Genomic DNA, 13240 nt, shown 5'->3' with positions numbered 1-13240 from the left:
TGCCTTGGAAACACATCATTCTCACAGCATCAAAAGGAATTGATTTTCAAAGAATCTCATTTCTAGTTCACATCCTACCCACATAATAAGACAAACTAGCTACAACTACAAGCATCAGCCTGAATATTTTGATCCTTTCAGCTATGCATAGGGATAAGACTAACCCTCGTGGTGTCTTATTTTCTTCCAGTGCCTTTAAAGAGAAACGATGGCTGCAACAGTTAGAAATAGCAAGAACCCTTGCCAAAAAGAGCATTTCTAACCTGACAACCCAGGGCAGTCTGACAAGATGTGAAAACCTTCCAGAAACTGTGCTTTGAAAAGTCATCATATGGGTTTGGGGGTTTAGCTCAGTAGCACAGCACCTGTCTGGCAAGCATGAGGTCCTGAGTTCTCTTCCTGTACCCCCCGCCAACAAAAAAGAAAAAAGAAAAGCACGATAATTCACTCTGAACAAAGACTTGATCAAATAATTTCCAGTTTCAAATGTTAACATTTCTAAAGCTCTCTCAGCTCTAATGCTTGCATTCTAGTGCTATAACCTCAATGGGATATTTAATGCTTAGCATCATGTTTTCTTGGACTGCATTATCCTCAGTGAAAGTGTGGGGCTTTTTTAAAATATAGTTGGAGGCAGAGTCATAAGAAACTGAAGATAGTAGCTGACTACAGGTTAGGATGGAGAGTGGGAAACAAGGATGAAAGAATTATTGTTACTTCCTTGTTTTTCTAGACTTGTTTTAATGAGTGGGGGGTTTTAAGTTATGTAAATGTAAGACACAATGAAAAAATGCTTCAAATTCTAGGGTCAGGGATTTAGCGCAGCGGCGTAAGTGCCAGCCTGGCAAGTGTGAGGTTGTGAGTTCAATCCCCCATACCAAAGAAAAAAGAAAAAAAAAAAATGATGGCATAGTAAGAAAAAATTACAGTGTTAAAAAATTCTACGTAAGAAAGTTGTAATGAGAGTTACAAATACCATCCAGATGTTATGTTTATCTCAACACATCTTTAATTTCTCCTAAAACACGACCTCCTATTTTTTTAAATTGAAGTAAAATTTACATGCAGTACACTCCATAGATCCTAAACGTAATATTCAATGAGTTTAACAAACATATATCTGTATAAATAACTCCTAAATTAAGATGTAAATATTTTGGTTATGCCCCAGAAAGTTTCTTCAAGCTCCTAAATCCAACCCAACACCTATAGGCAAATGTTATTCTAATTCTGCCACCACAAATAAGATTTACAAGTCACTTGTTCACAATTGTATCTAGATTATTTTGATAGTCTTGATGCTTTGAATCATCTAATTGTTGCATGTATCAATAGTACTTTTTTATTACTGAATAGTATTCTATCGTATGAATAATGATAATTTGTCTATCAATTCTATGGACATTTAGACTGTTTCCAATTTTGACATAATATAAATAAAGTTTTTACAAACATTAATGTAAAATTATTTCTCTGGATATATATGTTTTGAGTAACTTTGTTCAAATACCTAGGAATGGAATTGTTAGGTAATAGGGTCAATGTACATTTAAAATAATAAGGATCTATTTAATCATCACCCAAAGAGATTTTATCATTTCACACTTCCATTGGTAATATTCAAAAGAGCCGAAGACTTAGCTTAGTAGTACAGCACTTGCTTAAAATACCTGAGACTCTAGGTTTGATCCCCAACACTAAAAAGCAAAAAAAAAGCTCTGGCTACATTACATCCATCATAACTTTTACTGCTTTCAGCATTTTTTTAAATTTTTAATCTTTACCGTTGAGTGATGGTGAATGTTTTAGAGTCTTCCATGACATAAACAACTCACTGTGGCACACATGATGTAGTTTCACCATCACTGTAGTTGGTTTGAAATCACATATCATGGTGGTTTTAATTTGCACTTCTTTGACAACTGTAAGAATGAAAACTATCATGAGGTAGTGATCCACTTACATATCTTCTTTCATGAAGTATCAAGTTTGCCTATTTTAAAAACTGGGTATTTTCAATTATTGGGAGTTTTGAAGGTTTTTTACAAATGTATAATACAAGTTCTCCATAAGATATTTGCACTGTGCATATTTTCCCCAGTCTGTAGCTAATTTTTCATTTTATTGGTGGTATCTTTTGATAAACAAAAGTTTTTTACTTCAGTTTGTGTGTGTGTGTTGATGTATGTGTATTTCTCTAAGTAAAATATACACATATCTTCACCCAAAATGAGCCTGGTAATCACAAAAACATAATAAATAACTTCTGGGAATTAAGTACAGCAAGAAGAGAAAAGCATACATTTAACTATTAAACATCCTTTGATATTTGTTTAGCAGAATACAGGTCAGCCCCCAGGATTCTGCACTTGACAGACACACCCAAGCTGGTGATACTCAAAGAAAAAAAATTTTTTTTAATTTAGGTAGTTTCCCATACTACATTCTTACTTTAAGTCAGCTGGCCAGCAGGCACGGTTTTCCAACCCCCAGGAACAGATTTTTGGCTACCAGACACATGAAAACCATTTAAAACATGAAAATCAAGAATCTCTCTAAAAGAAAGAATACAATCACATATCAAGAGGTCTGCTTTCAGCAAAACCGAAGTAGCAAAGCCAACCACAGTGATGCATGTCTGTAATCCCAGCACTAGGGAAACCGAGGCAGGAAGATCATTGCAAATTCAAGACCAGCCTGGGTTACAAAGTGAGCTCAAGGCCAGCCTAAACTGCATAATGAGACCCTATCTCAAAAACACACATATGCAAAAAACATACTGAGATAACACTGATTTCTTTGAATTCAATGCATAAATGGATCTCAGTACAATGTGTTCTAAATAAATAAAAATAGAACTGCTCACCTGACAGATGCAGCATGTTAATAGATAAACTCAACATGCAATGTGTCAGGTCAAAGATGAATTAGAAAAAATTAATTTAAAAGGGGAGATGTCTCCTGATTATAAATACTTTTGATAGGCCTTGGCTCCCCAAAACCTCTAAATTGTCTTAGAGTTAATTCAGTCAGGTTAATAGTTAATAATACTGTTCAAATCTGTGGAAGTCTTTAAAACTAATGATTATGAGAAGGTGGTGACTTGCTAGGTAGCTAGGTAGAGAGCCTCTCTGGGAAAAACAGCTCAGACACTGGAATTTGACAGCATAGACAGGGCTGGATGAGGGGAGAAGGATTTTCACGACCCAGGAGGAAACTGAAGAAAAAAGGAGATGAAGGAAAAACGTGGGTGGAGGGCTGGAGCTGGACGTGCTCACTGGGACCCATCCCAGCGCTGTGCTGGAAGCACTGTTTGGGGTCTCACGATCCATGGTCGCTCTGAAGCTGCCGTAGCCACGGATAATGGGAGTTGGTGGGAGGACGTGGCTCAGGAGGAGTGGAGCCAAGGTGGAGAACTGCATTAATTATCAGTGAATGCTGGAAATTAGGTTCTGTGGTGGGTGTGTCTGGCTGGAAGATATATTGGGGTGGGGCACAGCCCTGTGCAGTGATGGCTTCAGTCAGCAGCCACCAGCTCAAAGCGAATGGGTGGGACCAGCTTGGGCTGAGTCATGCCCCTAATCAGGACCCAATAGCCAGGGATGAAACTGACCTGACCCTGAGATGTCTGCACATCAGGAACTAACGTGGTGAAGGCACTCATCAGTTAATTGGCTCAGAGGAAAGGGGCCAGCCCACAGCCCCTGTGTGCACCTCAGTTAACAGCACACTGGAGAGGGCAGCAAGCCCCCAGCCAGCAGGCTTCGGAAAAACCTTAAGCAATACAAAGAGGGCCTTAGACCTCAACCACACACCTTTCTGAAAGAAACCAGAAACATGACAAGAGAGAAAAATAAGAAAAAACCTGCAGCCACTGACCCTGAGAAAATAAGTCTCGGAGAGGTAAATACAGAACAGATCCAGTGCAGCAATCATGCAATATCGACCACAGCATCTGCGGACATAAAGAAATACCTTCGTGACTTCATAGATGAACTTAAAACTGAAATTCTAACCTGAGTGAGGCAAGATATAAAAAGATTAATAAAAGAAATGCTAAGCCCCTCTCAAGAAGACACAGATGGAAGAATGGAGGAACCCAGAAAAGGAAGACAAATCTTTGGTGAATAATATAAACAAAATCTAGAATACATCAAAGAGATCCAAAGAGATTACCAGGAAATTAAAAACACCATTGAAAGCTGGCAAAATGCCTTGACAGAAACTAAAGTTAGGCTTTCAAAACTTGAAGATAGATTTGCAATGTGTGACCATGAAAGAAAAGACCTCTTAAAAATAACAGGGAACCAGAAAGTAATAATTCAAAAGCTAGAAGATGATAAGATGATCTATAACTTAAGAATAAAACATGTGAGTGAAGAAGCAAGAGTAACCACAAATGAATTACAAAGGCTATTCACAGAAATAATTAAGGAAAACTTCCCAAGCATAGGGAAAAGAAATGATATCCAAATAAATGAGGCATACAGAATTCCAACCAACTACAACCAAAACAGATCTACACCCAAATATATAATAATCAAGGTTCCAGAAATCCACCACAAGAACAGAATATTAAAAGTGGTCAGAGAAAAGAAGCAGATCATCTATAAAGGAAAGTTCATCAAAATAACAACAGACTTCTCAACACAAACTATAAAATCAAGAAGAGCCTGGGGGAAAGTAGTCCAAGCCCTGAAAGAAAATAACCTCCAGCCCAGATTGATGTACCCTGGAAAACTCTCTCTCAAAATTAACAAGATGCTTCCAAGACAAAGAGGAACTGTGGGCCACCAATCCAACCCTACAAAAAATAGTGAAGGACATTCCAGAGAGAGAGAAAAAATACCAGAATTCCAGCAACAGTGGCAGAGAGGCCTCAATGAATGGGGCAGACAGTGGAATGAAGGAGAAAAGTGGACAAATAATAGCAGAAAAATAGAATAGCAGAGATGAGGCAGAAAGGTGGGCTATAATCTCTAATATAGATAGCCTTGATATACTAACAAAAAGGAACACAGGCAGAGTAGATTAGGGGGCAGGATCCATCAAGATGCTCTGAATAGGAAATATATTCAACCTGAAAGAAGGTTAACAAACTGAAAGTCAAAGATGAGAAAACAATGCTCTATGTGACAGGGAACCAGAGAGAAATAGAAACAGCTTGTCCAGCAGCCACAGATAGGTTGGAAAGTCATGACACTTTTGTGCAGTGCAGAACTACTCAGCTAGAAAGAAGGAAAACTTTGAGGCTTAATTAGTAAAGGAATAAAGCTCAAAATGAAGCTCAGAGGTAAAAAGGTTCAGCACCACTCAGATAATGGGTTGCACCCCGAATCTAAAAACTAAAGAAACCAGAGGGACCCAAATTATACAAAGCACCCTGAGAAAGGGAAAGGGGAGGAATTGCCTAAAAAAAGAAGGCAGAGGACATTGTTAATAGTGTATCAGGATTTAAAAGTCACATTAGTCTTATTGCTCTGTTTAGTTTGATTTTATTTTATTCTGGTCTGTCTACTCATACTAGATTTGAGGGCACAGACAGCTATACTAAAAATAGCAGGCTGTACTACGGCAACTATCCTTAATTTCCTATTAACTTAAACTGAAGCCCTGTGTTACTTACATTGTCTTATTATGACTGATCTTATTTGAAGCTGGTTTGTTAGACTGCTGTTTTGCCTTGACTGGTTTTACTCGAATTTGGTATGCTTGATAGTCTAAGAGTAGAGGCAACTACTCTGAAGATGACAAGATGTGATAAGATACCCATTCCGGTTTGATTATTAACTGCTTTTGAAGTCCTACAATGTGTCCAATGTTGTGTTTTTATTAAAATTGCTATATAATGCTATGTTCAATTATATTATGTCTGATGATGTAGACAATTCTATTGAAAATAATGAGAAAGCATAGTAACTACTGTAGGTCATCTAATACTGTGGTTTCATATGTCTTTTTCATTTCATATTTTTCTAGGAATTTGTTTTGTTGTCTTGTTTTGATGTATTTCCCTATAATACAGAAAGGATAGATATAAATGTAGAGATTCTCATATGGGAAGAATTTCTAAACAATTTATGGGAACAGATTATATAATGCACAATGTAATGAACAGATACTCTGAAGAAGAAGAAACACTAAGATACCCAGTGCTAATTCTACAGCATTATGACATAAAATCTAGCAATACTATTATTCACTGTTCAGAGTGATATTAGTCTAGTCTCATGTTTAATTTCAGCATACATAAGGATATGGACAGCTACTTCAAAGAGAATGAGAGGCATTATGGCAGTCATTGTTGACTTCCCCAATGTTAGGTCTTAAGGACCTAAAAAGCCTTCATCATCCTGTTATTAGATTAGTTTTATAATGTTTAGTATGTATTCAATATGTGTGAAGATGGGGACAACTATTTGGAAGAAAACTAGAGACAATACGATAGACATTGAAGATCTCCAGTGGACTTGCTTTTGAAATCCATGTTTCTTAAAATTGTTTCCTTATGATCTGTTTTGTTCCATTTTGTTATGTTTAATTTTATCCTCTTTAAAAATAAATAAATAAAAATAATGATTACAATCTAAATTCATCCAGGTAAACATAGTACAGACCTGCTCTGAAAAGCAACATGTAACACAAAGATCAGACACTGCATCATTCTGTAAGGTTAGTTCAATTGAACAGGTTCATTCTTCCTACAGGCACCTCACCTCTCAAATCGCAATTTTTATAGGAAATGGCAGATTTATTCTATCTGAAGGCTTAAAAGAAAGTGAACTCACAACATACTTCCAGGTTCAAGTATTTTAAGAGCTACTCACCCAAAGATACAACCCAAATAACCAAAAAATGAAGAAAATATCTAAAACACGATACAGACTTTTAGAGTCCTTTCAGATACAAGGCAGGGAAAGGTGGTAAGTAGAAAATACCTAGGTCTTCAGTAAGTCACTCAACTGCAGGGTGGCAGGCAGATCCTTTCCGCAGCTCAGGGACAGTCACTAAGTCTGCTCACTGAGGCACAAGCCCTCAGGTCCTGAGCTAAGGAAAAGGCTCCTTCTCCTTCTCTTTTTTTTTCATTCGGTTTCCCCTTTCACAAAGGTACCAAGGACACTTGTCAGGCCTTGTTTTCACTGCAGCTGCTCAAGTTGAGGACAATCACCTGAGTGAAGTTAAGGACCATGTTCTAAGTATCCCAGGGATGTTGTGATTTTTCAAGGGGCTTCTGTTAAGGTTAGCTACTGGTCCGATACAGGAGGGTTGCTCCAGGTAAAGACTAATTTCACAGGGTAATGACTATTTCCCAATGCAGTAACTGCTGCCCTTCTTCAGAGTTCAGGTCACACTAGAATACAATCTGGTAGAGACCCCTGAATTACGTTCTTGTGTGACTCCCGTCAAGAGGCTAAGGAACTGAATAAAATCTATCAGAATGGTCTGCACCTCATACTTGCAGCCATCACAAAACTCTTTCCTAGTGAATTTGCATGTGGGACCAGCCTGGAACCTCCAAATGAAGAACAGTACTTGAAATTCTGTGGGGTCAACACATAGGTTTTTGCAAAAGTGCCATGCCTTCCTCCAAAACTGCATCTCCTGCCCAACTTTATAGTGCCTGAACAGATGGAGGAACTGCTCTGTGAGTAGGACTTCATCATTAGCGTTGGACTTCAGTCCAGCAGCCCCAACCATGTTGGCAGCTGACAGGTCTCAGTGGCAACCTCTGCTTTTTTGGTCCCATTAACCCAGACATCTCCACCTACTCACCACAGGGTGGCACCTGTTCCTCACGGTGGTGGCTTGCCCCTTGCCTGCTGTGTGACTTGCTGGTGGGGTCCCAGCCTCCATTCTTGCTACCCAGGCTCAAGGAGAGATTACTGTACTTGGAGACACACAGACTCATGGTAGTGGTGGTCTGACTCCTAGAGTGGACTGCTCTGGATCTGATGCCCTCACTGCTGCTGGCCCACATACTTTCACATGCTATTGTTGTAGAAAAACCAACATCAAACCAAATGGAAGACTCTTTGCACCAAGGAATCTAGAAGGCAACATTTATTATGCTAGCAGGCTAGTGGGACCAAGTCCAAATCCCTGGCCATGACTAAGAGTGAAACAGAAACTTGTATACATTTTGTAAGGAGGAAGTGCAAAAGCTGATAGCAGGCTATTATATGGTGGGTTACACACATTGTTATTCAAGTCATTCTAAACAGATTTACTTAAAAGGAATTGTTTATCATAATACAGAAACATTCTGGGAAAGAAAGGAGGGGATTTCTTGTGGGAAAAGCAGGGTTAAATGTGTCCTTGATTGGGTCGGTCTGTTCTGGGCCTGAAGTCCTTAAGCAAGTAACACAACCAAGTTTACTCAGTGAATTATCTGGATGCAGACAATCAAGGCTGACTGAAGTTAGCAGGCTAGCGATGTGTCAAGCAGCAGGAGCATGATTTCAGCTCTCTAATTAATCTCTGGCTTTTACTATAAAATACCTATAAGTTTGCTATTCTATAAATTTTCCCCAACACCATCAGGTAGCTGGGCAGCATGGCAAATGCTGCTTGGGAGGCTAAGGCAGGAGCATCTCCATGAGTTCAAGGCCAGCCTGGGCTACCTGATGAATTTAGGGTCAGCCCAAAATACATAGCCAGAGCCTATTTCAAAAATCAAATCAAAATAAAACCATGCATCAGCCAAAGAAAGCAGTGAATAGCTGCTCTAGAGATTCCTGAATTTCCTTTCTGAAAATGATGGCGACCCAGGGAGTCCAAACCACTTGCTATCCTTATTACTAGGCTACCTCCCTTTACTAACATCACTTTGTTTCAAAAGTTTTTAACTTTAATAAGATATAATTTATCTTTTTATTTCCTGTGTAAGAATTCTTTGCCTACAACGCATTCATGAAGCTATTCCTTATGTTTCCTTCTGGCAGCTTTATAGATTTTAGCTTTTATGTTGGGTTCATAATTTATCTCAAACTCTGTGTATGATAATCACTATGAAACAGAAATCATTTTTTCCATTACTTACCTAATTATCCTTGTAGGTATTGTTGAAAATAATTATTTTCTCTCACTATATTTACTTTGGCTCTTCTGTGGAAAGTCAGTTAGCAACATACTTTTGGACTTATTCCAGATTCTTTATACTATCTCACTGATCTCTTTACTTACCTTTTAACAGTACCACAATGCCCTCAGTATGGTAGTTTAATTAGTCTTGAAATCAGGTAACATGAATCCTTTGACTGTTCTCCTTTGAGTTTTTAAACTGTACTCGCCATTCTCTGTTTTGAAAGCCTGATGGGATTATGATTGAACGCAACTGATATCTTAAAAACAGTAAGTCTGATAGCCCAGGTTGTATTTGTGTACTCTATCTATAGCAGGAGTGACTCCCTACCATACTTTGGATGTGGAATGGTCCCCACTTTGTCCTCTGCTCAGTGCAAGTAGGAAGTAGTAGCATCTTGAAAAGAAACTACTGGGGAAAACTCAGGTGCATGGGGGATGCCCTTCAGACCGATATTGGAATCCTGTCCTCTGCCTCTTTCTCTTTTTTGCTTCCTATTCATGAGGTGAGTGGTTTTGCTACATCACACACATCTCACCATATGTATTTCTTCACTGCAGGGCTACAAGCACCAGGATCAATGGATCACACAGTGTAAGCCAAGACAAATCTTTTCTCTACGTACAATGATTATCTCATGTATTTGTTACAGTGACGGAAAATTAATGTAGTTCCCATTTATTTAAGTCTTCTTTAATTTTATTCAGTAATATCTTTCAATTGACCTGAAAAATCTATTGCATTTTTCTATATATTCTGATTTTGATGCTCTCCATTAAGACTATAAGATAGATTCTGGGACAACAGTCAGAGGCACCTAAGATATAAAGTCACTCTTGAAAGTACTTCTGAGTTTCTAGCTAGACAGGAGTTTGGAGCACAATGAAAGCAAATATAACAGACAGTGCAGATATGGTGCTAACGAAATGTTGTAGGAGGGTAGCATATGCATAGGTGTGAGCATATGCTCAGAGGAGAGAGGATTCATGGGGCAGGGCAGAGGTTTGAGGTGGTTGGTGGCACTGTATTTCTTAACCTGGGTTAATAGGTGTACTCAATTTGAGAAAATTCAACAAGGACTGTAATACGCACTTGTAATTTTTTAAAAAGAGAAATGGAAGAATGGAACAAAATCTCGTGAGCTGATGGGTGCATTGATGCCAGCCTCAGACAGCCAGCACTGCATCACACTAGTGTCCCCTCGACTGCACACTGAGCCAAATCAAGGCTCCTTACAAGGTGCTAATGTTTTATGTGTCATTGAGATACATCCAGGAGAAAGCCTCGTGAAAAGATTCTGGAATCATCATTCTTAAGAAACAGAAAGGAGTATGGGAAAGCATGAAGGAAAGGGAAGATGACGAGCGAGAGGAAGAGAGATGAACAAGATGCAAGTGTGAGAAGACGTGACTACGAAGCTTCTCTGCTAGGATCAATTGGAAAAAAAACTGAGTATTCATTCTTCCTCCACCTTGTCCCTGAACATAAGACAGAAGAATGTATATACATACAAAGTTACAGAATTGTAAGGGACTACAGCTAGTATGTTCAGGATATCCTAGGGTATTTATTCTGAGTCTGAATCCTAATGAAACTAGAGTTAAGTGCCATTTTCTCTGTTTCCATCTCTAATTTCCATGTTTCAGGAAATCACACTGCACTCTCTCTCTTCTACTTTACTGTCATCTCTCACAAGTCAAGGAGGTTGTTTCATTGATCTCCACATTGCCACAGCAGAATATGTGCTTGAACTTTCAAGGAACTGCTCAATAAATGTATGAATTAAAAGAATGTGTTCTGGGATGATCATAATGGAACTCTCAATTATTTGCACATAAAATCTGATTCTAAATCATGTATAATGGCACACAGCTGTAATTGCAGCTACTTGGGAGGCTGAAGAAGGGGAATCACATATTCAAAGCCAATCGGGACAACTTATTGAGAACTTCTCTCAAAAAAAAGTTCTGGGGAGAAGCCAAGCCCTCCCTGCAAGTCAGGTCACTGAGGGAGATCTGGAAGCTAGGTTTTTCCCATGAGTCAGCACCATTTGTAGAATGCAGGATGGGAAAACAAGGAGCCAACAAGGAGCCAAGCCCTCCCTGCGAGTTAATGCCATACAGGCTGCATACCAGACGCCAGCCCCTTCCAGAGTGTGGGCTGGGAGACAAGAAGAGTCAAGGTGCCCTCTGCCCCCACCCCAATAAGTGGCCGGCTGATCCAGAGAAACACAGGCTGCAATGTAAGCTATTGAGGTAAAATACAACTTAATGCTTGTAATGTTTAGTGTTTCACTGACTTTGCAGGCCTAAAGCCAGCAGTATGACCATTTTTCAGAGGATAACAGTATGCAATGTACTATCTACAGAGGATCTCCTTCTGAGGGTGGTGGCCATTGTTTATTAACTACTATTTTGTTTTAAAATAGTACCATTTACATTGTTTTGTTAGGTTGGGTTTTATTCTGTTTTGTTTGATTTTATTAAATCTGATGGCCTGGGCAGTTATTTCAAAGATAACAAGATATATTATGGTAGCCATTTCAGATTTACTATTGTTTTGAAGCCCTATGTTGTGTTTATTGTTTTGTTTTTATTGGATCTGTTCTGTTCTGTTTTGTTTGATTTTTACTATGTCTGAAGCTATAGGCAACCACTTTGAAGAGAACAAGAGGCATTATGGTAGCCATTGTTGATTTCTTCTTTTCTTGCTTTGAAGTCCCGTGTCACTTATGTTGGCCGTATTCTGTTTTATTTGCTTGGTTTTTTTATTTTTAAAATAAAAATTACAAAAAAAGTTTTGAGGCATATCTTAACTGCAGTCTCTGGATCCAAGCACAGGAAAAACTATCTGCTCCTTAAAATCCTTCAGTTTCCAAATCTTTAAACTGATTAAATTCTAAGGTATTTCTCATTGAAATGTCAAAATAAATTACTTTATATGAATTTATTCATTTGACTATAGATTATTTTAATTTATTCATCAGAGTCCTGTACAGTACAAAATGGCAATCTTTAAAATACCTTAGAGATTAAGAGGCTAAAACATACAAAAGCAACTTGTTGGAAGTCACATGGAGAGTAACTGTCAGAGCCAGGTTTGCAATTTAGGCTTTATTTTCATTCAATTAATTTCTCTAAACAAGTACATGACTTTTGACAAACATAACCTTTAATAACTACTTACAAAATGGTAACTTGTACCACTATGCAAATTATCTTGGGGCATTTTTAAATAGCTTAAACATAGTATTTAACAAACATTAAGCTGTTCTTCCCTGAATGTAACTTGATTTCTTGATCACATTTTTTGCACAGTCCATTTTTTTTCTCTTTTTTCTTTTCATTTTTCCTCCCTTCCTCTAGGATCCCTGTTTCTTTCATTGAGAATTGAATCTTGGCCTTCATACTGAGCTACATAATCTGCCCTCTGTAGATTTTTCATTTTTAGTGTCTTAATCACTAAATTGCAAGGCATTGACTTGTGATCCTCCTCCCTCAGTCTCTCAGAGTATTAAGATTACATTTGTGTACCATCACACCTGGCCATCACACTTGGCTCTTACTCTGTTATTTCTTATTTTCACGTTTACCTCCCCTGTCTCCACTGTAGTCCCTGAGGTTACAGAGAAGAGTCATTTCAAAATGACATAATAAAGCAGAAGGTCATTTCAGCATTTTTTTGTGAGACAAGATTTCACTAAGCAAGTTCAGGCTGGCCTTTAACTCATTGTGTAGCCCAGGATGGCTTCCAACTCGGAGCAATAATCCTGCCTCAGCCTTCAGAGTGCTGGGATCACATATGTGTACCACCACACACGGCCTCAAGAATTCTTTTCCTTTGAATCAGCTGGAACTGGTTCTCACCGTGTTTTCAGGATTTCTTCATTAATAAATGAGTTCAATAAAATCTGGTATGTGTTCATTACATACATAGAAGGATCCTGACTTTTCTGAAAATTATTCAATAGACATTTTTTAATAATGTATGTATGAATAAAAACCTCTCTAGAAACTGTGCCACTAATTTGTTGCTTAGTAATTTACAGTCTAAGCAAAAACCTCTGTGTGTGTGTGTGTGTGTGTGTGTGTGTGTGTGTGTGTGTGTGTTGAGGATTCAATAGCTAACTGATAGGTTCAAAGACTTCCTTTTTGTAGC

General features: G+C 38.3%; 1 protein-coding gene across 1 annotated transcript in view; it reads left to right on the top strand.

Annotated features, from left to right (window-relative positions):
* Positions 1-1229, top strand: part of Ankub1 (ankyrin repeat and ubiquitin domain containing 1) — a 34914-nt gene extending 33685 nt beyond the window's left edge. Inside the window, exon 6 of the mRNA XM_003476771.4 lies at positions 191-1229. Within this exon, the coding sequence (XP_003476819.2) occupies positions 191-320 (130 nt within the window). The 3' untranslated portion in view covers positions 321-1229. The remainder of the gene's footprint in view (positions 1-190) is intronic.
* The last annotated feature ends 12011 nt before the right edge of the window (positions 1230-13240 follow it).

The sequence above is a fragment of the Cavia porcellus genome, unplaced genomic scaffold (assembly GCF_034190915.1).
Source record: "Cavia porcellus strain 051 isolate PalLab524CR breed Dunkin Hartley unplaced genomic scaffold, mCavPor4.1 scaffold_5, whole genome shotgun sequence".
Taxonomy (NCBI): domain Eukaryota; kingdom Metazoa; phylum Chordata; class Mammalia; order Rodentia; family Caviidae; genus Cavia; species Cavia porcellus.
The sequence above is the reverse complement of the archived record's forward strand: the minus strand, read 5'-3'. Positions and strand labels throughout refer to the sequence as shown.